The following is a 26949-nucleotide window of genomic DNA, read 5'->3' as shown; positions in this document are numbered from 1 at the left end:
CACCCTGTCTAGTTCTCATTTCCCATGCAAATGAAACCTCGAGCCTTTCCTGTAAGTTACTGTCTAATAACTATATCCCTGGTCTTGGCAATGCTGATATCTAAGGATACATGATGACCTCTGATATGATGATTATTTGAGGAAACTGTTTTCTACCATGAAAAGAATAACTAAACTTGGTGACTTTGGTAATTTTGTAGGTTTTTTCATTTTTTAATTCGATAAGCCTGTCCTCCTAAAACTTGTACTGTCTTGCAAGACTTCTTTGCATATAAACTAAATGCTTTAGTCTTTGAGTGGTTTATGTTTTTTATTTCTGTAGATGGTAGTTTAAACTGATAGTATTTTAGTAGAATGGTTTAAGAGAACCAAACTCTAGGCAGGGCATGGTGGTTCACACCTGTAATCCCAGCACTTTGGGAGGCTGAGGCGGGCAGATCACCTAAGGTCAGGAGTTCAAGACCAGCCTGGCTAACATGGTAAAACCTCGTTTCTATTAAAAATGCAAAAAAAAAAAAATAGCCGGGTGTGGTGATGCATGCCTATAATCCTAGCTACTTGGGAGGCTGAGGCAGAAGAATTGCTTGAACCTGGGAGGCGGAGGTTGCAGTGAGCTGAGATTGCGCCATTGCACTCCAGCTTGGGCAACAAGAGCGAAACTCCGTCTCAAAAAAAAAAGAATCAAACTCTACTTTGCGGCATTATTTATGGGAATGCTCTGAGAATGAGAAATCACAGGCAAATATCCTACCCAAACACCAAAGGCACAGCCCTCTTTCGACTTGAGAGCCATTCTGCAAAAGAACAAAGAAAAAAGAACCCTGTTTGAAATTTTGGCTTAAGTGTCCACCATTTAAATCATACCTTGAGAGAATCAAAGAATGTAATACTGATATAAATTTTTCTAAGTTTATCAAAAGAGAAGTTATATACATAAAATAGAGTAAGTTTTTTAAAAAATCAATTATTTTTGAGATTAAAGTAAAAGCAGATATCTTTAAAGTAACTTCTTTTTAACTCTGGTACTGACTTTCCCAGCTTTTAATTGGTAGCTTGGTTCATTTCAGGGAAAATGAAGGCAATAATGCTTTTTATGTGTTCAAGCATTTCGACAGTGCTATTCTCTCACATGTATTACATATTTTGGATAAGCTATCTCTGAAAATATTTTGTAAGATATTAAAGATACTTTTGCTAGAAATTGTAAGTTATAAAACCATAAATGTTCCACAGAATTCTCAAGACCTTTTTAAAATTTAATTTTAAGTGGGTTTCCTGTACACCAAAATGGTTTATGTTTTAAATAACACATTTGTAAAGTTAAAAGGATCTACAGTGATGAAGAGTGAAATACTTTCCAATTCAGCAAGATTCTGGACAATTGCCCTGTAAACATCAATCTTGTATTTCAGGCATGAAATGATTCACATTCTGTACTAGGTTCAGTAACAGGTTTTTCCAAGAAATACCAAAGGTCAATGTACATTTAACTTTAAGGCAAACTAACAACAACAACAACAAAATGCCTCTCAAGGTTTTTTAGAACCTATCCTAAATTTTACTTAATTACATTAAGCCAAGTCAGGTTGAAAAGTACATTATTTTACATTATTTTAGCTGATTGGAAGGTCTGGCTCACTTTACAATCCTCTGTTCTTAAAGACTAAGATTTCTTTCTTTAATTGTTTAGGTTAACCTTAATAATTTGTAGTGGTGAATAAACTTTTACAAGTGGGTAGAATCCCATTATAATGGGATTATATTTGGTGGCCTTATTATTGCTCATTACCCTATAACACTTCTTCCTACCTTCTGACCATAGTCCAGAGCAGAGTGGCTTTGCTGATATGGTTATAAGAAATCTATTAAATAGGATATTAAAAGCCAAAGAAATCCTCTCAGGAGTTAGTTTATTTAACGAAGCTATCTTTCAGGTAAGATATTTATCCACTTACTCATTTTAAAATATTCAATCAGGTTGATTGCTCAGTAAGATGACATGTTTTTAAAGAGTACTACATTGGTGGTATTATCAGGTTTTTAATTTTTATGGTGCCACTGACTGTTGATGCTCAGAAAAATAGGGTTTCTCAAATGACAGATCTTTGCTCTCTTCAGATTGGAGACACGCAGATAGTTTTTCTCCCACAAATTTCACATCCTTATTGGTTGTAAAACTGTCTGAAGCACCTACGGAGCAAATTTCTTTCCTAATCATAAGACTCATGCTTGGTTAGATTTTACCCAGAGGTAGCATAATGAGGTCATTTTGTTAAGGGATTCATATTGAATATATTTATTTGCCCACATTAGAAAAGCAGTATTTCTCTAATGTAAGTTGGCTAGTGTTTGAAAATTGTATTCTATAGACCAGGAAATGCAATAGTATTGACTAAATGAGACTTGTTATCTGTAAAACACATGAAACAATATTTCTGGGATAAACAATAGATTGGCACATCCATAACAGAGGACTTGGGAGTATTCCTATTTTAAATTGGCTACTCCACTTTTCTCCACATCCTTCAAATTCATTCTCACTGAATACTTATTAAGAGCCAACTTTTTCTTCCCCAAAAACATTTAGGGCTACATTAAAAATGACAACCCAGTACTCACAAAGTTTCACAAAACATTAGCTACCTTAATTATGTGTGATGCACTCTGATCTTTTTTTTTTTTTTTTTTTTTGCTGATGGAGCCTCACTCTGTTGCTCAGGCTAGAGTGCAGTGGCACGATCTCAGCTTACTGCAACCTCCACCTCCCTGGTTCAAGCAATCCTCTGGCCTTAGCCTCCCGAGTACCCGGGATTACAGGCACATACCACCATGCCCGGCTAATTTTTGTATTTTTAGTAGAGATGGGATTTCACCAGGTTGCCCAGGGTGGTCTTGAACTCCTGAGCTCAGGCAATCCGCCTGCCTCGGCCTCCTAAAGTGTTAAGATTTTACAGGTGTGAACCATCGCGCCTGGCCACATTCTGGTATTTTCAATACTATTGTATATCATTTAAAAAATGCTGGCCAGGCACGGTGGCTCACACCTATAATCCCAGCACTTTGGGAGACCGAAGTGCCTCCCAAAGTGCTTAGATTGCCTGAGCTCAGGCAACAAAGAGCTCAGATTGCCTGAGCTCAGGAGTTCGTGACCAGCCTGGGCAACACGGTGTAACCCCATCTCTATTAAAATACAAAAAATTAGCAGGGCATGGTGGTGCACGCCTGTATTCCCAGCTACTTGGGAGGCTGACGCAGGAGAATTGCTTGAACCTGGGAGGCGGAGGTTGCAGTGAGACGAGATTGTACCATTGCACTCCAGCCTGGGCGAAGGAGTGAGACTCCAATCTCAAAAAAAAAAAAAAAAAAATGCTGGTAGTGACCTGCTAAATTGATTTGACAATCCACCGGTATGATATGACTGTATGTACTATGAAAAACACTGACTGGATCCAACCAATGAGGAGGCTGAAGTATGCAGAAATTGAGTGGCTTAAGTTCATAAGGGAAGTGAATGGCAATCATTTGCACAATTCTGTGCAAGTCAATACTTGGCCTCTAGAATATAACCTTTCTGTATAATTCTTATTGCTCTGTTTTAGTCTAAGTGATGATTGCTTGATTTTCCCCCACTTCTCCATTTACCTCATTGTTTCATACCCACTTTTTCCACTCATGCCTTTGAATTTGATTATAGACTGGCTATGGCTAGCATATGTTTGAAATTACTAAAGAAACTGGTATCTTCTATCAAGAAGCCTAATAAAGAGTGAAAATCTTAGACCAATACTGTTACCCGGCAAAAAATTTAAAAAGGTGAAGGTATATAAATCAAGATAGATAGAAAATGAAGAAATTACAAACAGGCCAACTTCTAAAGCACTTTATCAGTAGATGAAAACAAATATTTAGTAGGCAAATAAATATCTGAGCATCTGCTCTGTGGTGGTCATTATGCCTTTCATGTCACTTACTGTTTTCTTCCTTTTAAATATATATATGTCTTATCTCTCCTCAAGACTATAAGCAACTTGAAAATGGAATTCCGTACTAGCTAATACAGTATTTTGAGATCAATAATTAGAGATCAATAAATACTCACTGATGAACAAGTCAAATATACCAATATCCAAATAAAGAACTCTTGGCTCTCAAACCTCTTCCTCTTAGCATAGTATCAAAGAAAGCATCATTCTGGTGCCCACTGTTGGTGGAACCACACACTGCCCCTCCCCAAACAAACAATACCGGGCTATTCCTTTTTTTTTTTTTTTTTTTTTTGCTTTGAGGCAGTCTTGCTCTGTCGCCCAGGCTGGAGTGCAGTGGCACAATCTCGGCTCACTGCAACCTCCGCCTCCCAGGTTCAAGCAATTATTCTGCCTCAGCCTCCCGAGTAGCTGGACTGCATGCTACCACGCCCGGCTAATTTTTTTGTATTTTTAGTAGAGACAGGGTTTTACTACGTTGGCCAGGCTGGTGTTGAACTCCTGACCTCAGGTGATCCGCCTGCCTCGGCCTCTCACAGTGCTGGGATTATAGGCATAAGACACAGTGCTCGGCCCTAAATAGGAAATGGGTCCATCTATATCAATAAGGAGAACACTCCCAATAAACCTACCAGGAAAAAAAAAAAATCACCTAATTCTTTAAGTAAACAATCTACAGCAAAAGTAACAACAAACTCTGGCCCAGACATTATTTTAAGGCTTAAATTTATAATTTTTCTATGTCTAATTCTCCTTACAGGAAAAAAAACCAAAAACGAATTGAAAGACAAAGTTACATGAGAACAAGCAAATGGAATATGAAGAAAAAGGCTGAGGCATTGAGAAGGTCTATTTAATTACCAAGAAGTAAATTTATTTTCAGATGAGTGACAGTCAATATTATTTTTATTTATCCTCATCTCACTTTAATTAAAAGGTGCAATGGCATGCATAGTTTTTTAAAAATCTCACAGTTGCTATTATGCCTTAGTGAGGGTTGTCTTGTCATATGTCTGAGTGTCAGCTTATACTTATCTAAACGTCACCTACAATTAAATGTTCTCAGTAGATAAAGCTTTAGTTACAGCTGAATAGAGTTCCAGGAAACCCCATTAGGAGTTTCATTATTTACTCTACACCAATAATGGCAGCTGTTGCATTTCTGTCCACAATGCACTCCTTCCATTGTGCATAACCAACTGGCCTCTTCCCCCCTTAGACTGACTTCTCACATTACAAGTAAAATTTTTATTTAATTTTTCATCTCTTATCATGGATTAAGAATACACATTTAGGCTGGGCGTGGTGGCTCACTCCTGTAATCCCAGCACTTTGGGAGGCTGAGGTGGGCAGATCACCTGAGGTCAGGAGATCCAGACCATCCTGGCTAACACGATGAAACCCCATCTCTACTAAAAATACAAAAATTAGCTGGGTGTAGTGGCAGGTGCCTGTAATTCCAGCTACTCGGGAGGCTGAGGCAGGAGAATAGCTTGAACCTGAGAGGTGGAGGTTGCAGTGAGCTGAGATCGTGCCACTGCACTCTAGCCTGGGTGACACAGCGAGACTCCATCCCCACCAAAAAAAAAAAAAAAAAAGAATATACATTATAGTTAAAATTACACTTTTAAAGTAAGAAAGCTCTCACATCTACCTGCAGGTATAGAAAAAAAGGAATAAAGTAAGAAAGCTATCAAAAAAGCTCAAAAATAATTTTCAAGTACATTATCTACATTATCCCAGCCAGTTTGCTTACTATGTACTAAGTATCTCCCACTTTAATCTTACATTGTTGAAAACTGAACATTTCCCTCTGACCCTCCTGTCTTTATCTACAACCTAATAAAAATGGCTGGGTTGCCAATGATCCACCCAAGTACAGTTAATTCAGGATTCCAACTCCCATTTCCAGTATCAGAATATAGTCACAATACCTGCTGCTTCAAACACTGGAACTTTCTGGCTTCGGTTTCATCATCATTGAGACCTGCCTTGGCTAGAAAATTCCAATTCCATTATTTCAATTTCTAATTACATAAAAACCAAACAACTCTGTTTTTTACTTAAGTGAACAAAATCCGTGAAATCATACCAAGTTTCTGCTAGACAGAGCACAGCTGTGAGATTGCTATAGCAACTCTTGTACACTGACCATAGACTGACTGCTCCATCCAGGAAAGCAATCTTTTGCTCCACCCCCCGAGGAGTCAAAGGCTCTGAAAAGCAGGCAGTCTGTGAGTTCAGTAGCTGTGATGAAGCAACAAGACACCATTCTTCATTGTCTCTCAATAATAAATGTCACCTCAACAACCACACCATACTCCAAATCTATTTGCTGTGTGTGGTTATATATTTCAGCACAATGACAGGACTGTGTTCTTTACCCCCTCCCATTAGAAATCTGGGCTAGGAAAGATGCCAAAGCCATTTCCCTTCAGACACACAGAAAGAGACAAAAACCAAAATAAGTGAGAATATTCCCACTTTTACCAATAATATATTTAGGTATTTGCTTTTAGGCTTCAACCCATGCAAACATATGTTCTACATATTTTTTTTTTTTTTGCCACTCAGATTCAAAAAATATTTATTGAGTGTTTAGTAAGTGTCAACTCTTCTGCTGGGCGCTTTCCCATGTTATTTCATTAACTCCTCACAACAAATTAGTATAGTCCTGTGAGGGAGATATTAGTATAATCCTCACTTTACAGATGAGAAACTGAGGCTCCAGAAAGTTATCTGACTTGTCCAAGCTATTAAATGGTGGAGTCCCAGAATTTGAAACCAAGTTTCCTAGCTCTGAAGTCATGGTTTTTTCTACTACACTGGACTAATTTTTAAGAAAATTCTCAGTTGAAATATTCCACATTCCTAAAATGGTTTTATTTATTTATTTTTTTTTTGAGACAGAGTCTTGCTCTGTCACCAGGCTAGAGTACAGTGGTGAGATCTCAGCTCACTGCAACCTCCACCTCCCGGGTTCAAGCGATTCCCCTGCCTCAGCCTCCCAAGTAGCTGGGATTACAGGCACGCGCCACCACACCCGGCTAATTTTTGTATTTTAGTAGAGACAGGGTTTCACATGTTGGCCAGGATGGTCTCAATCTCCTGACCTCGTGATCTGCCTGCCCTGGCCTCCCAAAGTGCTGGGATTATAGGTGTGAGCCACCGCACCTGGCTGGTTTTTAAATGTTTAATGATAATTTTTAAAGCAATACATTTTCACAAGTAATGAATTATTAATAACTAAATATATTCAGCCACCTTCCTAAATGTATAGAAAACAAAGGCACAGAAGTATAGGTCTGCATTATGGTCCTGGTGGATAGCAGAAAGCTAAAAAGTTTAGCAAAAAGCTAAGCTTAAACTGTAAAACTCATATCCTCAAGGAGGAAAGGCCAAGTAGAAAAATAGGTAAGGTGATGCAACTGAGTTTAGATCAAACACCCTATGGAACATCTCCAGGGCTGAGGAGCTAAGGGTGTGAATGAGTGGGGGTGAAAGCTGGCAAAGGGCACATGCACTATTTACAACAGGAGGAAATTTTGATCTCTGCCATTAACTACTTTCAAGGACAATTCCAAGTTATCAACGTGTTCATCTTCAGTCACTTCCCCACTTCCAGGTATGGAAGGTCTTCTAACATGGTATCTCTCCTCACCATTAGAATGAATTATAGTTCTCTTCCTCCCCAAAAGATCCATAATTACCAACTTTTTCCTACACAAGCTTCTTGGGAATTTCCTAGGAAAACAGAAAAACTGTCTTTAAAAATTGCTCTGCTTAGCTTCCCAAGATCCTGACCTAAAAATTCTTTCACATCTATAGCTTGAACATTCCATCAGCTGTGGGTTCAAAGAATTCAGTAAATACATACTTCCAACTCTGTCCCTTAGGAATCACCATCTCTTAAACTGCTACCCTATATTTGAGCTCCTCCATTCTATTACACCTTTTCTGTCTGTCCTCTATTTCTAATTCAGTTCATGACTCCAGTTCCCCAGTTGCCTCAGAGGATTTGAGTGAGAAACCAAGAGTTCAGAAGAGTTGTACTAGTTCCCATAGGCTTCCAGAAAAATGATCAAGTGCAAATTTATTATAAAGCATGCATACACAATGACATTTGACATTATTGATTTTAAAATATAAAAAATAAAAATATACCATACTACCGTGAATTTCTGCTGGATGAGGTAATTTAATGCCCAGCTTCCTCTTCCTCTATACTTTCTTGTAAAAAAAAATACCGCTTTTGTGGGTCCTAGAAATTCACAGTCTCAATTTATACTGATGGACATTACATACAATGCAAAGAATAAAAGTCAGCAAAAGTTATAAAGTAGTAAGATAAAATTGATCATTGATTTTTTTAAAAAACTAGTTTTGTAAAAGAGAATGGGAATAGCAGAGGAAAGCTTCTGCAACTGAATTACTGTCTCCTAAAAACTAAGTAGCTATAGGTTCCTATTGTCTCATAAAACTTGGATTAAAGGCTTCTTCACAAAACTGTGTAACTGTTAAGTTTTTCCTTTTCCAAAAGAGAAAAACATTTCACAGCTCTAAAACAAAATAGAAAGAAGGCACCAGGAAAGCTAAATGATCTTTCTGAACTCTGTTCATTTAACATTGGTTTTTAAGGTTCCAAACCTACTAAATGAAAAGTGGAACGAATGGCACTTGTAACTCAGATTTAACTCAATTTTGAATATTGTCAATCTAGCACAATTTCTTAAGTTTAGCTTAAGATATCTGCAAAGCAAACAATGTTTCCAAGACAAGATGAGGTTACGGGCTTCAATCAATAAGAAAAATAAAAAAGCAATTAATTTATTATTTGGAACCCAGTAGGTTATTAGGCATTAATTTTTAAGTACTGCAACTTCATGTTTTATAGAAGCTAGAAACATGATTCAAAATGTCACAAAGTTATATTAAATTAAAACCACTTTAGACAATTCAAGGTCTCATTGACAAAGTTCATTAAGGTGACAGTTTTGCTCTTTTGTTACTGTTCCCACATGATATCATCTCTTCTCAATTTCATTTGAAGATTATGAACTCGTATTGGATGAAAGCTGCTGTTTTTCTGAAAAAGGTTAGTGTCAGTCAAACATTTTCTGGGGCTATTTTTTATGTTCTTTGATCCTTTAGGGTAGCTGTCTTCTTGCTGAATACCTGAAGCTTCACTCATCTTTGAGTTTTGAACTTTTTGCTGCAATTTACGGACCTGGAGAGAAAAAAAAAAATCTAACATTTTAGTCAAAAATACACCAAAAATATATTCCCAAATAGATAGGTTGAATTGAAGGTTTAAAGTTAAAAAGTTAAAATTGAACATTAAAAAGTTCAATTCAGTAAGTTTTTAATTTATTGAACATCTACTACATGCCTAACACTGTGCTTGTCAGGTAGAAATATAATGAAGAAAGAAGCTCTCACTTTCAAAGAGCTTACTGCTCCTATTAGTGAAAAAAAGCACATATGTGACAACTAGAGAATACTCTGAGCCAGGATAACTTTGAATAAGACAAAAAGTGTATATGTAAGAAGGCCAAAGTCAGATAAGGTCAACATGTGCTGCAGAGATTGAGGGAAAGGTTGTATATAAGATATTAAACTGGTAAAAACTGGAGAACAGAGAGGACAGAGAAGAACCTTTCAGGTAACATTAACAGCAAAGCAAATAATTGGTTCTAGGAATGAGTATCAAGTTTTGAAAGTTATACACACACGTGTCCATATGTATGTGTATATGTATATATATATGTGTGTGTATAAATATGTGTTTTTTTAACTGCCACTCAGTAGTACTTTAAATTCAGGAATACTTCTGTGTACAAATACTTTTGTGTATTCCTGAATTTAAAGTACTACTGAATGGCAGTTTAAAAAAAAGTCAAGGGAATAACTTTATCACCTTCAGTAGTATATGATAATAGTGGAGGCAGACAGAATTAAACAAAAACAATACATATCAACTAGCCAAAATCCATTTCTTCAAAGTCCAACCCATTACTTAAGCTATTTCACTTGAGCATAGGTCTAATTTGTAGAGCTGATCCAGACTTTGGGGGAGTACCTAGTTCTCTATTTGGCTAACAGTCAATTTTTATTACAGATATTACATTTATCATAATAAAATGCTTAAAATTTATACTGCTACAGCTATTATGGAATATAAATCATGTTTTTCAAAATATAGTATATATATACTACCTGAGTTTTAAAAGTGATAATTCTTCTATTCCTTTCAAGTTTCTCCTATGCAATTTCAAGAAAGTGTACAAGTTGTATAATCTTCACTCCAAAACAATCATACAGAAATTTTTACTTACTATAGCCTTAAAAGCCAGTAAAATAAAAATATTTGTTTTAAAAATTTCACTTCTTTCTTTCTTCCTTTCCTTCTTTCCCACAATAAGAATAAAAGTAATAATATTCTGCATCTTTTATTACTTTCCTATAAATGCGGGGAGGCTTATTTGTGACATTCATATATCACTAACTTATATGAATGATGATTTTGTCCATAGGCAGATGGCTACATGATGTGACTTGAGGGTTCCTGGGAAAGGCTCCCTCTGCTTTCTGCTCCAGCAGTGTAATAGTGCTGCAAGTTCAACCTACGGAGTCATTGTCTTGGAATTAAATATTACATTCCATGATTTTTCTGTTAAAATAAGAAAACTGTTAGCTATTCTTAGTTATTACACTTAACATACAAGTATAGAGTTTTCTTCACCATCCCTGTTATACTCACTATAGCTAGCTGAGTATAGGACCCCAGGGAATGGAACATAACACAGCTTGTTTTGGGAAAGGGGAAATCATGCTATAAGGATTGGGGCACTGCTTGGGAGCCAGGTTTATGTCTGGTAGTGAATGAGAGACCTGCTGACATAAGGGGTATCATTAAGGCATTAGAGGAGAGAAGGAAAACGAAAAAGAATGCTAAAAGGGTAACTGGAGGGCTGCTAAGGCAAGTTTAGTCTGCCTCACAATTTCCCCACAGCAATTTCTGAATACATAACTGAACTTACTTGCTCACTTAAAAAATTTTAACTTGGAGAGTTATGTAGGAGGTCCATGTTATTCCAATGGGACAGATGGCTCTATTCTGTCATAGGCCTAAGGGACTACCATCCATCTTTTCACTAAATCCCATATACAGACCTCAAATTTGGAAAGTCATACAGAGATACAACACTGAATCCAGATATTTTATCTTTTTATTAAAATCTCTTACTAAAGCCTTCTTACACTGTCTTGATGCTTCTTCAGTTTGGAGATTTGTTCTCCTTTAATTTCCATTTTCTTGAGTAAACACTCTAGTTCACATTCTATGTCATCACAGACTGAATGGCTTTCAGTTTCCTTCATTTGTTTCAGTAGTTCTTGGTGCTCTCTATGAAAGAATAGCAAATATTAAGCACTATTATAGTTTATTGCATATATTTCTCTGCCATAATTAAGCAATTTTCTGTTCAATCATAAATTTTAGTCAGAGTTAAATATTAACCTTTAAAAACAGCCTCTTTCTTTAGGGTTAATTAAATTTATGGTAAATATAACCAGGCTCCTGTGATTTGAAATTAAATACCTTTAGAAATATCTTAAGACTGCTGGGGCTGAAGCCAAGATGGCCAAATAGGAAGAGCTCCAGTCTACAGCTCCCAGCGTGAGCGACACAGAATACGGGTGATTTCTGCATTTCCATCTGAGGTACCGAGTTCGTCTCACTAGGGAGTGCCAGACAGTGGGCGCAGGACAGTGGGCGGAGCGCACCGTGCGTGAGCCGAAGCAAGGCGAGGCATTGCCTCACTTGGGAAGTGCAAGGGGTCAGGGAGTTCCCTTTCACTCCCACCCCAATACTGCGCTTTTCCGACGGGCTTAAAAAACAGAGCACCAGGAGATTATATCCCGCACCTGGCTCGGAGGGTCCTATGCCCATGGAGTTGCGCTGATTGCTAGCACAGCAGTCTGAGATCAAACTGCAAGGTGGTAGCGAGGCTGGGGGAGTGGCGCCCGCCATTGCCCAGGCTTGCTTAGGTAAACAAAGCAGCCGGGAAGCTGCAACTGGGTGGAGCCCACCACAGCTCAAGGAGGCCTGCCTGCCTCTGTAGGCTCCACCTCTGGAGGCAGGGCACAGACAAACAAAAAGACAGCAGTAACCTCTGCAGACTTAAATGTCCCTGTCTGACAGCTTTGAAGACAGCAGTGGTTCTCCCAGCACGCAGATGGAGATCTGAGAACGGGCAGACTGCCTCCTCAAGTGGGTCCCTGACCCCTGACCCCTGAGCAGCCTAACTGGGAGGCACCCACCAGTAGGGGCAGACTGACACCTCACACGGCCAGGTACTCCTCTGAGACAAAACTTCCAGAGGAACGATCAGATAGCAGCATTCGCGGATCACGAAAATCCGCTGTTCTGCAGTCACCGCTGCTGGTACCCAGGCAAACAGGGTCTAGAGTGGACCTCTAGCAAACTCCAACAGACCTGCAGCTGAGGGTCCTGTCTGTTAGAAGGAAAACTAACAAACAGAAAGGACATCCACACCAAAAACCCATCTGTACATCACCAGCATCAAAGACCAAAAGTAGATAAAACCACAAAAATGGGGAAAAAACAGAGCAGAAAAACTGGAAACTCTAAAAAGCAGAACACCTCTCCTCCTCCAAAGGAACGCAGTTCCTCACCAGCAACGGAACAAAGCTGGACGGAGAATGACTTTGACGAGTTGAGAGAAGAAGGCTTCAGACGATCAAACTACTCCGAGCTACAGGAGGAAATTCAAACCAAAGGCAAAGAAGTTGAAAACTTTGAAAAAAATTTAGACGAATGTATAACTAGAATAACCAATACAGAGAAGTGTTTAAAGGAGCTGACGGAGCTGAAAGCCAAGGCTCGAGAACTACGTGAAGAATGCAGAAGCCTCAGCAGCCGATGCGATCAACTGGAAGAAAGGGTATCAGTGATGGAAGATGAAATGAATGAAATGAAGCAAGAAGGGAAGTTTAGAGAAAAAAGAATAAAAAGAAACAAACAAAGCCTCCAAGAAATATGGGACTATGTAAAAAGACCAAATCTACATCTGATTGGTGTACCTGAAAGTGACGGAGAGAATGGAACCAAGTTGGAAAACACTCTGCAGGATATTATCCAGGAGAACTTCCCCAATCTAGCAAGGCAGGCCAACATTCAGATTCAGGAAATACAGAGAACGCCACAAAGATACTCTTCGAGAAGAGCAACTCCAAGACACATAATTGTCAGATTCACCAAAGTTGAAATGAAGGAAAAAATGTTAAGGGCAGCCAGAGAGAAAGGTCGGATTACCCACAAAGGGAAGCCCATCAGACTAACAATGGATCTCTCAGCAGAAAGTCCACAGGCCAGAATAGAGTGGGGGCCAATATCCAACACTCTTAAAGAAAAGAATTTTCAACCCAGAATTTCATATCCAGCCAAACTAAGCTTCATAAGTGAAGGAGAAATAAAATACTTTACAGACAAGCAAATGCTGAGAGATTTTGTCACCACCAGGCCTGCCCTAAAAGAGCTCCTGAAGGAAGCACTAAATATGGAAAGGAACAACCAGTACCAGCTACTGCAAAATCATGCCAAATTGTAAAGACCATCAAGGCTAGGAAGAAACTGCATCAACTAATGAGCAAAATAACCAGCTAACATCATAATGACAGGATCAAATTCACACATAACAATATTAACTTTAAATGTAAATGGACTAAATGCTCCAATTAAAAGACACAGACTGGCAAATTGGATAAAGAGTCAAGACCCATCAGTGTGCTGTATTCAGGAAAACCATCTCACGTGCAGAGACACACATAGGCTCAAAATAAAAGGATGGAGGAAGATCTACCAAGCAAATGGAAAACAAAAAAAGGGAGGGGTTGCAATCCTAGTCTCTGATAAAACAGACTTTAAACCAACAAAGATCAAAAGAGACCAAGAAGGTCACTACATAATGGTAAAGGGATCAATTCAACAAGAAGAGCTAACTATCCTAAATATATATGCACCCAATACAGGAGCACCCAGATTCATAAAGCAAGTCCTGAGTGACCTACAAAGAGACTTAGACTCCCACACAATAATAATGGGAGACTTTAACACTCCACTGTCAACATTAGACAGATCAACGAGACAGAAAGTCAACAAGGATACCCAGGAATTGAACTCAGCTCTGCACCAAGCAGACCTAATAGACATCTACAGAACTCTCCACCCCAAATCAACAGAATATACATTTTTTTCAGCACCACACCACACCTATTCCAAAATTGACCACACAGTTGGAAGTAAAGCTCTCCTCAGCAAATGTCAAAGAACAGAAATTATAACAAACTGTCTCTCAGACCACAGTGCAATCAAACTAGAACTCAGGATTAAGAAACTCACTCAAAACTGCTCAACTACACGGAAATTGAACAACCTGCTCCTGAATGACTACTGGGTACATAACGAAATGAAGGCAGAAATAAAGATGTTCTTTGAAACCAACGAGAACCAAGACACAACATACCAGAATCTCTGGGACACATTCAAAGCAGTGTGTAGAGGGAAATTTATAGCACTAAATGCCCACAAGAGAAAGCAGGAAAGATCCAAAATTGACACCCTAACATCACAATTAAAAGAACTAGAAAAGCAAGAGCAAACACATTCAAAAGCTAGCAGAAGGCAAGAAATAAGTAAAATCAGAGCAGAACTGAAGGAAATAGAGACACAAAAAACCCTTCAAAAAATTAATCAATCCAGGAGCTGGTTTTTTGAAAGGATCAACAAAATTGATAGACCGCTAGCAAGACTAATGAAGAAAAGAGAGAAGAATCAAATAGACGCAATAAAAAATGATAAAGGGGATATCACCACCGATCCCACAGAAATACAAACTACCATCAGAGAATACTACAAACACCTCTACGCAAATAAACTAGAACATCTAGAAGAAATGGATAAATTCCTCGACACATACACCCTCCCAAGACTAAACCAGGAAGAAGTTGAATCTCTGAATAGACCAATAACAGGCTCTGAAATTGTGGCAATAATCAATAGCTTACCAACCAAAAAGAGTCCAGGACCAGATGGATTCACAGCCGAATTCTACCAGAGGTACAAGGAGGAACTGGTACCATTCCTTCTGAAACTTCCAATCAATAGAAAAAGAGGGAATCCTCCCTAACTCATTTTATGAGGCCAGCATCATCCTGATACCAAAGCCTGGCAGAGACACAACCAAAAAAAGAGAATTTTAGACCAATATCCCTGATGAACATTGATGCAAAAATCCTCAATAAAATACTGGCAAACCGAATCCAGCAGCACATCAAAAAGCTTATCCACCATGATCAAGTGGGCTTCATCCCTGGGATGCAAGGCTGGTTCAATATATGCAAATCAATAAAAGTAATCCAGCATATAAACGGAACCAAAGACAAAAACCACATGATTATCTCAATAGATGCAGAAAAGGCCTCTGACAAAATTCAACAATGCTTCATGCTAAAAACTCTCAATAAATTAGGTATTCATGGGACATATCTCAAAATAATAAGAGCTATTTATGACAAACCCACAGCCAATATCATACTGAATGGGCAAAAACTGGAAGCATTCCCTTTGAAAACTGGCACAAGACAGGGATGCCCTCTCTCACCACTCCTATTCAACATAGTGTTGGAAGTTCTGTCCAGGGCAATTAGGCAGGAGAAGGAAATAAAGGGTATTCATTTAGGAAAAGAGGAAGTCAAATTGTCCCTGTTTGTAGATGACATGATTGTATATCTAGAAAACCCCACTGTCTCAGCCCAAAATCTCCTTAAGCTGATAAGCAACTTCAGCAGTCTCAGGATACAAAATCAATGTACAAAAATCACAAGCATTCTTATACACCAATAACAGACAAACAGAGAGCCAAATCATGAGTGAACTCCCATTCACAATTGCTTCAAAGAGAATAAAATACTTAGGAATCCAACTTACAAGGGACGTGAAGGACCTCTTCAAGGAGAACTACAAACCACTGCGCAATGAAATAAAAGAGGATACAAACAAATGGAAGAACATTCCATGCTCATGGGTAGGAAGAATCAATATCATGAAAATGGCCATACTTCCCAAGGTAATTTATAGATTCAATGCCATCCCCATCAAGCTACCAATGACTTCCTTCACAGAATTGGAAAAAACTACTTGAAAGTTCATATGGAACCAAAAAAGAGCCCGCATCGCCAAGTCAATCTTAAGCCAAAAGAACAAAGCTGGAGGCATCACACTACCTGACTTCAAACTATACTACAAGGCTACAGTAACCAAAACAGCATGGTACCGGTACCAAAACAGAGATATAGATCAATGGAACAGAACAGAGCCCTCAGAAATAACGCCACATATCTACAACTATCTGATCTTTGACAAACCTGAAAAAAACAAGCAATGGGGAAAGGATTCCCTATTTAATAAATGGTGCTGTGAAAACTGGCTAGCCATATGGAGAAAGCTGAAACTGGATCCCTTCCTTATACCTTATACAAAAATTAATTCAAGATGGATTAAAGACTTAAATGTTAGACCTAAAACCATAAAAACCCTAGAAGAAAACCTAGGCAATACCATTCAGGACATAGGCATGGGCAAGGACTTCGTGTCTAAAACACCAAAAGCAATGGCAACAAAAGCCAAAATTGACAAATGGGATCTAATTAAACTAAAGAGCTTCTGCACAGCAAAAGAAACTACCATCAGAGTGAACAGGCAACCTACAAAATGGGAGAAAATTTTTGCAACCTACGCATCTGACAAAGGGTTAATACCCAGAATCTACAATGAACTCAAACAAATTTACAAGAAAAAAACAAACAACCCCATCAAAAAGTGGGCGAAGGACATGAACAGACACTTCTCAAAAGAAGACATTTATGCAGCCAAAAAACACAAGAAAAAATGCTCACCATCACTGGCCATCAGAGAAATGCAAATCAAAACCACAATGAGATACCATCTCACACCAGTTAGAATGGCAATCATTAAAAAGTCAGGAAACAACAGGTGCTGGAGAGGATGTGGAGAAATAGGAACACTTTTACACTGTTGGTGGGACTGTAAACTAGTTCAACCCTTGTGGAAGTCAGTGTGGCGATTCCTCAGGGATCTAGAACTAGAAATACCATTTGACCCAGCCATCCCATTACTGGGTATATACCCAAAGGACTATAAATCATGCTGCTATAAAGACACATGCACACGTATGTTTATTGCGGCACTATTCACAATAGCAAAGACTTGGAACCAACCCAAATGTCCAACAGTGATAGACTGGATTAAGAAAATGTGGCACATATACACCATGGAATACTATGCAGCCATAAAAAATGATGAGTTCATGTCCTTTGTAGGGACATGGACGAAATTGGAAATCATCATTCTCAGTAAACTATTGCAAGAACAAAAAACCAAACACTGCATATTCTCACTCATAGGTGGGAATTGAACAATGAGAACACATGGACACAGGAAGGGGAACATCACACTCTGGGGACTGTTGTGGGGTGGGGGGAGGGGGGAGGGATAGCATTAGGAGATATACCTAATGCTAAATGACGAGTTAATGGGTGCAGCACACCAGCATGGCACATGTATACATATGTAACTAACCTGCACATTGTACACATGTACCCTAAAACTTAAAGTACAATAAAAAAAAAAAGACTGCTAAGCAACTTTTAAAAACATCTGAATTCCTGATGCTCATAGCTCAATGTAGTAAAATGTGTGATGTCTTTAACAGAGGTATTAAAGGGCTTTATTCCTCATTATTGATATAGGATCTTTGGAAGAATTCCAGCTGTGGAAGTATCTGCCTGAAAAATTTCTGGATTTGGAGTTAGCCTACTGAAATGCTGTTAATAGAAAGAGTTATATCTTCTACAGAGGTCTTAGATCAACTAGCTGGTCAGCCAAATCACATAGTTCTGGAATTTCTGTTGAATATATATTTAAGCAGGTGGGCACAATATAATGTATCCCATATGGAAATCTTCTTTACTATAGATGCTTCAAAATTTGTAATGCAGACCAGCCAGAGTATAAAACAAGGAATTACATTCCTACTTGTCTAATGAAATAATTCATTCAGCTAAAACATTCTAAAACACAAAAGGAGAGCCTGTCTTATAAAAGCTTTTGTGAGTTTTAATCTAAGGTCATCAGATCCTGTATGTTAGAATGATAGTAATATCTATCAGTCCAGATTTTGGGAATACAGAAATACCTTAGAATGAAAAAGTAGTAGCTATAAAGAATTGAAATTTTAAATAGTAATAAATACAATGAAAAAATAGGGACAACAAACTGTCCAAATGGCTAAGTAACGCCTTTAAGAATTTATAAGTAGTATTGTTCTTAAGACTAAGAAGAAAAAGTGATATGGTACTTCTCCTGATAAAGAATAAAAATACTGGCCAGGCACGGTGGCTCATGCTTGTAATCCTAGCACTTTGGGAGGCCGAGGCAGGAGGATTGCCTGAAACCAGGAGTTCAAGACTAGCCTGGGCAACATAGCGAGACACTGTCTCTTAAAAAAAAAAAAAAAGAATATAAATACTTACATGCTCATTTGGTCCAGCTCATCTTGCATTGCCATCAAAAGTTCAGATAAATTGTCACAAATGGAAATGGACTTTTCTGAGTCAGGAGGAATAGCCTTACACCAGGAAGTTGTTCTAGAAGGCTTGGGGAGACATCTAGTCTCAGTCACGTTAAAAGGTTTCTGAAGGATATGTGGGTCACGATGTTGCCTCATCTGCAAAAAGTTTTGCATACTTGCATTCACAGAACATCTTGCACTGGTAGACTTATGGGAAAAGAAACAACTGAGAATAATTCTAAATGACTGAAGATATTTAAATAGCACTTACAACAAAACAGGAGTTTTTTTGAACAACTATGTTCATTTTATCCCCTCTCACCTTTTCAGCCACAAAAGGCAGTGCTCCAAACTTTGAACAAATTTGCCAAGGTGGTCCTCTCTTTATACATTTAGTTTTCTAGAGATTAGCAAGAAAAAGACGTAAACAAGAAATTACTTTAAAAGTTATTTATGATATGAAGAACTCTCAAAACTCAACAGAAAACAATGCAACTGGAAAATGGGCAAAAGACATGGACAGAAATTTCACTGACAAGGACGTACGTATGACAAACATATGAAAAGATATTCAACATCATTAATTATGGAAATGCAAGATAAAATTACAGTGAAATATCACTGCACATCTATCAGAATGGCCAAAATAAAAAACAGTGACAATACCAAATGTTGGCAAGCATGCAGAGAAAATAAAATCACTCACATATTGGTGGGAATACAAAATGGTACAGCCATTTTGGAAGACAGTTTGGCAGTTTCTTATCAAATTAAAAATGTACTTATCACATGACCCAACAATTGCTCCCTTAGGCATTTATCCTAGAAAAATGAAAACTTATGTTCACATAAAAACTTGTACACAAATGTTCATAGCAGCTTTATTTGTAATAGCTAAAAACCTGGAAACAATCGAAATATCCTTTTTTTTTTTTTTTTTTTGAGATAGGGTCTCATTCTGTCACCCAGACTGGAGTGCAGTGGTATGATCTTGGCTCACCACAACCTCCGTCTCCCAGGCTCAAGCGATTCTCCTGCCTTAGTCTCCTGAGTAGCTGGGATTACAGGTGTGTGCCACTACTGCCTGGCTAATTTTTGTATTTTTAGTAGAGATGGGGTTTCACCATATTGGCCAGGCTGGTCTTGAACTCCTGACCTCAAATGATCCACTCGCCTTGGCCTCCCAAACTGTTGGGATTACAGGTGTGAGCCACCGCACCCGGCTCCAGATATCTTTTAACAGATGAATGGTTAAATTGTGGTACATCCATAATGCGGAATACCACACAGAAATAAAAAGGATGTACTGATACATACGACAACTTGGATGGACCTCAAGGGAAAAAAGCCAACCGCAAAAAGTTATATACTGTATAATTCCATTTATATAACATTCTTGAAATAATAAAATACACAGATGGTGAACAGATTAGAGGTTGCCAATGTTCAGAGAAGGGGACGTGTAGCTATAGAGGGATTGCATGAAGGAGTTTTTTAGTGGTGGAAGAGTTCTGTATCTTGATTATTGTGATGGTGACATGAATCTACACATATGATTCTCTCAAAAATCTACACATCTCATTTCTCTCTTGTAAAACTCTCCTACTGCTGTCAGTTACCATCTAAAATTACAACTCTAATCATGTCCCTACTCTTCTCAGAAGCCTTCAGTAGTTCCTGTTTATAGAATAAAAGTTCAAACTCTTAACATAGCATTCAAGGTCAGCCATTAGCTCACCCCAAGCTATATTTCCCATTTTAACTTTCATTATGATCCCATCTCACCCCCACTACTGGACTATTACTTATAGGTCCCTGGAAAAACCAACAATTCCCTCAGACTATAATACATTTTTCCTCATCTCAGTCTGTCAATATTTAATTCTTCAAGGCTTCCTTTAATATTGCTCCTGGATTACCTTTCACATATTCCTTTGTCTACACAGCACCACAACACTGTTTAAACCTCTATTAATCTTCTATTATACTGTTTTATACTTATATATTTATCTGTTTTTCACAAATTCCTGTCTTATCTTTTTATCACCTAGAGATACCAGTCTATGTACATCAAGATCTAAGAGTTGAATGAACTATGTCCAGGACATGGAGAAACAGTGTGATGGGAAGCAGGTCTCTCATAGAGGCTTCTTGAAATCTGATCCTACTTTCAGCAACTTTAGCACTCCCTCCATCTTTAAAAAGAGACATCATTATTTGCATACCCTGTGAACTTGGGATTTGAACTAAGTACTTCCATAAAATGATTCTGCTGTTAATTACTCTCTTCTCTTCCAGGAGTTACCTTTTCTTTCCTTCATTTCTTTTATCTTCTCCCTGTACCTTCACTATTTTTATAATAAATAGGTAAACTGAAAAAAGTTCCATTAACTCATCAGAGAAAGGATGCCATAAAACATACATATTGGGCAATATGTGTTCCACTGGCAAATTACTTATAGTGATTTTTCTATTTGGCTTTGTAGCTGTGACTCTCATTGCACAAATAAGACACAAAACAAATATTTAGGAAAGAAAACAGCCAAAATAAGTCATATTGGGGAAATATTGTTCGTTATTGTAGTTTGAAAATTCTTTAAAATGAAAAAATTATGAAAAATACAGCCCAAGCATTGAACATTAATTTTTATTTACGTAATAAAAGAGTAGCCAAAGTTAAGTATACTGTTCTCTCCATTATTTTATCCACAAGCTAAGCATATGGCAGTGGCCAGAATTCCCAGATAGCATCTCCTGTCCCCCACAGCAAATGGCACAGAGAACACTCACTCCATTCACATCTGAATAAATAGTAATAATGGCCATCAAAACCATAATTCCAGAATCATAAGATTAAAAGGGATTAAAAACGTTTTTCATACCATTATATATAATTAAGAAGGGTTACTTGAATAGCATACATTCAAAACATCAATTCATCTAAACAAAACATTGGTCTATAAAGTACTAACTCTCCAATCCTTACTTTTGGGCAAATTCACAAGAAATAAGCATAGAAATTACATATAACAATAAATTCCCTATATAAATGACTTTACAGACTTAACAAGTCTATAAGAAAAACCCTTATTTTTTATTGTCTATATATTACATAAAACAGCTTTCAGGGTCTATTATGTTGTCAGTATCTACTGTGTTGTTTAGTGCCTCTTTTATAAAGTATCACAAAATATGTTTCTCCAGAAGTTTAAAACTAGAAAAATATTAATCTTTCTAGAAAAACTGGAGTGCTTCCTGTTATTTCACAAAGATAGCTATACTGTCCATTATATGTTCCTTTTTGCTTTGGTTGTCAAGCAAACTCAGAGCTAAATTTTGTACATGACTGCTGCTACTTTTTTTAACCTGAATCTTATGAAATTTTCTGTCCTTATACCCCAAACCATCATCCATTACTTGACACGCATTATTGCATGTCTTTTATTTTATATCTTCAAATCCTTTTTGGAAAGGGGTAAGTATAAGCATTAGGAGGGTATATAAATAAGTATTAGCAGTATTTTTGTTTGGGAAAAAATTTTATATGCACACCTTTGAAGATTTCTTCCTTTCCTTGAAGTGCTTTAGATTTGAAACTGAAGACATTATAATTTTACTGATTTCAAGTCCAGTTTGAAGCTGTAATATTTAAAAAAAAGTTATAACATTGACTTGTAACATGCAAAAACATTGTAATGAGATATCAGGTCTAAGTTTATAAATATAAAAATGCTTTTTGAAGAAGAAAAGAAAAGAAAATCCAAGATACTATTTTTGTACGTGTGAAGGTCACTAAGTCTATTGGTAATTACAATAATTTTCTGTTTATAAAAGAATAAATTATTTAATATACATACAGAAATCAAACTGAAAACAATCTATCCTAGGAGTTCCTTCAACTGAGAATATACGTATTTGTCAGAATTTCAAAAGATTAAAAGACCTCTTGGTAATACATCCATGTATCATACTGGCTGACTGAGAATTTCATTATTATAACAAAAAGACAATTTAGGAAGCAGAAATTAGAATCTAGAACATAGGCTTCAGTTAATGAAAATAAAAATATAATAAAACATATATGGTTTACTGTGATAGATTATATAGTGCTATATTTACCTCAGAAGCTTTGTCTTGAAATAGCTTACGTTGATGTTCTTCTTCCTTAAGTTTTTCTTCTAAATGTTTAATCTTGTCCTGCAAAAGAGTAAAAACTAAGATTGTTATATAAAAACTAGAGCCAAATATCCTTTGTTTCTTTTCCAAACAGAGTCTTGGGGGTCTTGATTCTTAAGAGTTTGGCAAATTAAGGCAGAAAATAAGAAAAAGAAATGGCACAAGATGTTAAGATTTTTCTTGGCTTTCTTCCCACTTCTTTCTTTGCTTCTTTACCTTCTATTACATACAAGGAGAACAAAGGGAAAGCAAAGAATATACACACACATAGGCTTTATTAACTTCCAGCAACAAAATCATGATGATGAAACTTTTAAGGGTACTAAAGGTGTAGAAGGTCAAACAATTATAGTCTTGGGTCTCAACGTTTCATTCAAAACATAAAAAAAAAAATTCTACTATTTGCATATATGTGATAAGAGTGTACTTTTGGGAGAAGAGTGAAAAGACAAAATAGAAATATACAATGTGGTCCTTGTTACTTAAGAGCTTATACAGATTGAGGATCCCTTATCTTAAGTGTTTGGAACCAGAGATATTTTGGATTTTGGAATATTTTCATTACTGGTTCGGTATCCCTAATCCAAAAATTCAAAATCCTATATGCTCCAGTGGAACATTTCTTCTGAACATTATTATTAGTGTTCAAAAAGTTTTGGATTTTGGAGTATATCAGATTTTGGATTTTTGGATTAGGGATACCCAACCTGTATTGTATGAAAAGAAAAAAAGAGCAATATTCATAAAACAATAAAACAACAAAGCAAGGAAATAACTTGACAGGCACCATATATACATATAACCTTATATATGTAAGTATTATGTCTTACATCTGTGGTGTGGTTCAGAATAGGAGGACAGTACTATTTCAAAGGGAGAACTTCTTGAGTGTTGGAGAGTTCAAGGAGGACTTCCTAGGGGAAGTATGACTGTGAGAAAACCCTATAAAATGGAAAGGATTTGGAGAGAAAAAGGATGAAGAGGGGAACTAGTATAGGCTTAATTTGACTACAAGTGGTGAAAGACAATTTTTCAATACCTTTAGGTAAAGTATCTCACAAATGAAAATATCCTGCCATATTAGAAGTCAAAATTACAATTTCACATCAAAAGACAGACAGCTCATTCATACTGTGACAGAACACATTAACTTTTCACTCTATAGGTGAGAATTCATATCTGGATTATAAAAAGTTGTAAATGAAGTTTTATAAATCTAAGATTTACTCTACATTCACAGAAAACACCAATTATGCTTAACACTAAAGATTTACTCCTGTTGTCATCACTTCAAAGAAAGCTTACCTCAGCAGTTTTCTGAGTTGTTGTAAGTCTAAAACACTCTTTTTCTAAGACATCAAGCTTTTCAAGTTTTGCATACAGCTTCATCTGATCTTGTTCTTTTTCCCTCTGAAGCTGGGCCTAGAAAGGATAAAAAATAACAACCCTGAATTTGGCAAGTAATGCCAATGGAACAAGAATACACAATTTTTGAGAATTCAAAACACAATATAAATATCTTAAGAAACATGTACATAAACACACATACTTCAGGTGCTTACAAGCAAAAAACAAGAAAATCAAATACTTTTTGTTATTTATTTTTTTCAATCTTAAAGTCATAATTTTTTAAATTTAAATTTAATTTTTTTTTTCTGAAAATCAAACACTTTTAAGGAGCAAATGTAACACGCAAAAAAGGCCAGGCGTGGTGGCTCATACTCGTAATTCAAGCACTTGGGAGGCTGAGGTGGGAGGATTGCTTGAACCCTGGAGTTTGAGGACAGCCTGGGCAACATAATGGGACTCCTCCTCTACAAAAAACTTAAAAATCAGCTGGACATGGTGGTGCATGCACACCTGTAGTCTCAGCTGCTTGGGAGGCTGAGATGAGAAGATTGCTTGAGCCTGGAAAGTCAAGGTTATGGTAAGCAGTGACTATGCCACCGTGCTCCAGTCTGGGCAACAGAGTGAGACCTTGTCTCAAAAAAAAAAAAGCACAGATTAGATGTGTTATATTAGCATCAGTGAAACAAACTCATTTATGCATCTTTGTATAGAATATAAATTAATTCTATTATGGAAAACTTTTCTTTTCTTTTCTTTTTTTTGAGACACAGTCTTGCTGTTGCCCAGGCTGGAGTGCAGCAGCAGGATCTTGGCTCACTGCAACCTCTGTCTCCTGGGTTCAAGCGATTCTCCCTCCTCAGCCTCCCAAGTAGCTGGGATTACAGGCGCCTGCCACCATGCCCTACACTAAGTTTTGTATTTTTAGTAGAGACGTGGTTTCACTGTGTTGCTCAGGCTGGTCTCGAACTCCTGACCTCAAGTCATCTGCCCGCCTTGGCCTCCCAAAGTGCTGGGATTACAGGCGTGAGCTACCAAGTCTGGCCTAAGAAAACCATTATTGACAAAACCTGTATTAAATAGTGTTATTTACAAGGTGACCAAACATACTCATTAACTTACCCTCTCTCTAACATAGAAAAGCAGCTATCAGAGGAATAAAACATAAAAAGAACACGGAGAAAAGGAAAGTTATACACACACACACACACACACGCACGCACATCTATATGCTATTTTGTAATGGCATTTATAACCATACCAATGTAAAGTATTAATAATAGGGGCAACTGTGAGGGAGCAAGAACTCTTTCTATACTATCTGCTCAGTTTTCTATAAACCTAAAATGGTTGTAAAAGATAAAGTCTAGGCCGGGAGTGGTGGCTCACGCCTGTAATCCCAGCACTTTGGGAGGCCAAGGTGGGTGGATCACCTGAGGTCAGGAGTTTGAGACCAGCCTGCCCCAACATGGCAAAACCCTGTCTCTACTAAAAATACAAAAAGTTAGCTGGGTGTGGTGGCGGGTGCCTGTAATCCCAGCTACTTGGGAGGCTGAGGCAGGAGAATTGCTTGAACCAGGGAGGCGGAGGTTGCAGTGAGCCAAGATTGTGCCACTGCACTCCAGCCTGGGCGACAAGAGCAAAACTCTGACTCCAGAAAAAAACAAAAAAGATACAGTCTATTAATTAAAACAAAACCAAAAACAATACCAATAAACAGAGCCTTGGTAACCTGTGGTTTAATAACATTTAGTTGAAGTCCCAGAGAAGAAGAGAGAGAGGTGGGACAGAATAATTATTTGAAGGATAATGGTTGAAAATGTTCCAATTTAATGAAAAATACTGACAGATTCAAGAATCTCAAAAGGTTCAAGCATTAAAAAAAACACTTAGCAACATATTGTTGAAAACCAGTAATAAAGGGGAAAATCTTAATAGCAGCCTGAGAAATGATGACACATTCTGCATAGAGGAATAAAGAGAAGAACTCTGATTAGAAACTATGAGATCCAGAAGGCAACAGAAACAAAATCTTCAATGTGCTTAAAGAAGAAAAGATGTCACCTAGAATTCTATATCCAGCCAAAATGTCTTTCACAAATGACAGTGAAATAGACTTTTCCAGATAAATAAATGCTAAGACAATACTTAGCATTCTGATATTTTCCTTCAGACTGAAGAAAAATGATATCAAATGGAAAACAAAATCTATACAAAAATAAAAAGCACAGAAAATGGTAAAAAATATATATTTTTGTTTCCTAATTTTCCTGAAAGGATAATTGACCATTTGAAGCAAAAATAATAATGTATTGTGGGTTGTATGGCAAATGCAGAAATAAAATGTATGAAAACTATAGCACAAAGGGGAATAAGAGGAACCATACTGAAAGAGGATCCTACATTATATGTGAAATATTTTAATACAGATTTATGGCAGACTGTGATTAGTTAAGAATACACATTTTAGTTCATAGAGCAGCTATTAAAAAGGATCATAATTTGTTTCAATATCAACTAGAGAAAGACTTTCATCTTATTCTTCTTCAGAATACTTTGGCTGTTCTTGGACCTTTGCTTTTCCATATAAATTTTAGAATTAAATTCTCTAGTTCCTTAAAAATCTGTTACGTATTCGACCCATCAAAATCCAGTATTGATTGGTACTTTTACCCTTCTGCCAAGAAAATGCAAGGATATTAGAACACTTTAAACTACTTTACTTCTTCCTAACATATAAGCCATTGTTCTGATGAATTTTAATTCTTTAT

General features: G+C 37.2%; 1 protein-coding gene across 11 annotated transcripts in view; it reads right to left on the bottom strand.

Moving 5' to 3' along the window:
* Window positions 1–8050: 8050 nt before the first annotated feature.
* The window catches only part of CEP57L1 (centrosomal protein 57 like 1), a 73750-nt gene continuing 54851 nt past the window's right edge, over window positions 8051–26949 (bottom strand). For 7 of the 11 annotated variants that reach the window (XM_054557972.2, XM_063724934.1, XM_054557976.2 and 4 more), the window contains 7 exons: window positions 24137–24253; window positions 22775–22852; window positions 22208–22294; window positions 18978–19055; window positions 18618–18862; window positions 11244–11388; window positions 8051–9210 (listed from right to left, as the gene is read on the bottom strand). In XM_054557972.2, coding sequence (XP_054413947.2) covers window positions 8989–9210; window positions 11244–11388; window positions 18618–18862; window positions 18978–19055; window positions 22208–22294; window positions 22775–22852; window positions 24137–24253 — 972 coding nt within the window. In that variant the 3' untranslated portion in view covers window positions 8051–8988. The remainder of the gene's footprint in view (window positions 9211–11243; window positions 11389–18617; window positions 18863–18977; window positions 19056–22207; window positions 22295–22774; window positions 22853–24136; window positions 24254–26949) is intronic. The other 4 variants (XM_054557973.2, XM_063724938.1, XM_063724937.1 and 1 more) reach the window with 1 other exon arrangement.

Source organism: Pongo abelii, chromosome 5 (assembly GCF_028885655.2).
Source record: "Pongo abelii isolate AG06213 chromosome 5, NHGRI_mPonAbe1-v2.0_pri, whole genome shotgun sequence".
Classification (NCBI taxonomy): domain Eukaryota; kingdom Metazoa; phylum Chordata; class Mammalia; order Primates; family Hominidae; genus Pongo; species Pongo abelii.
This window is presented reverse-complemented; position numbering and strand designations above follow the sequence as displayed.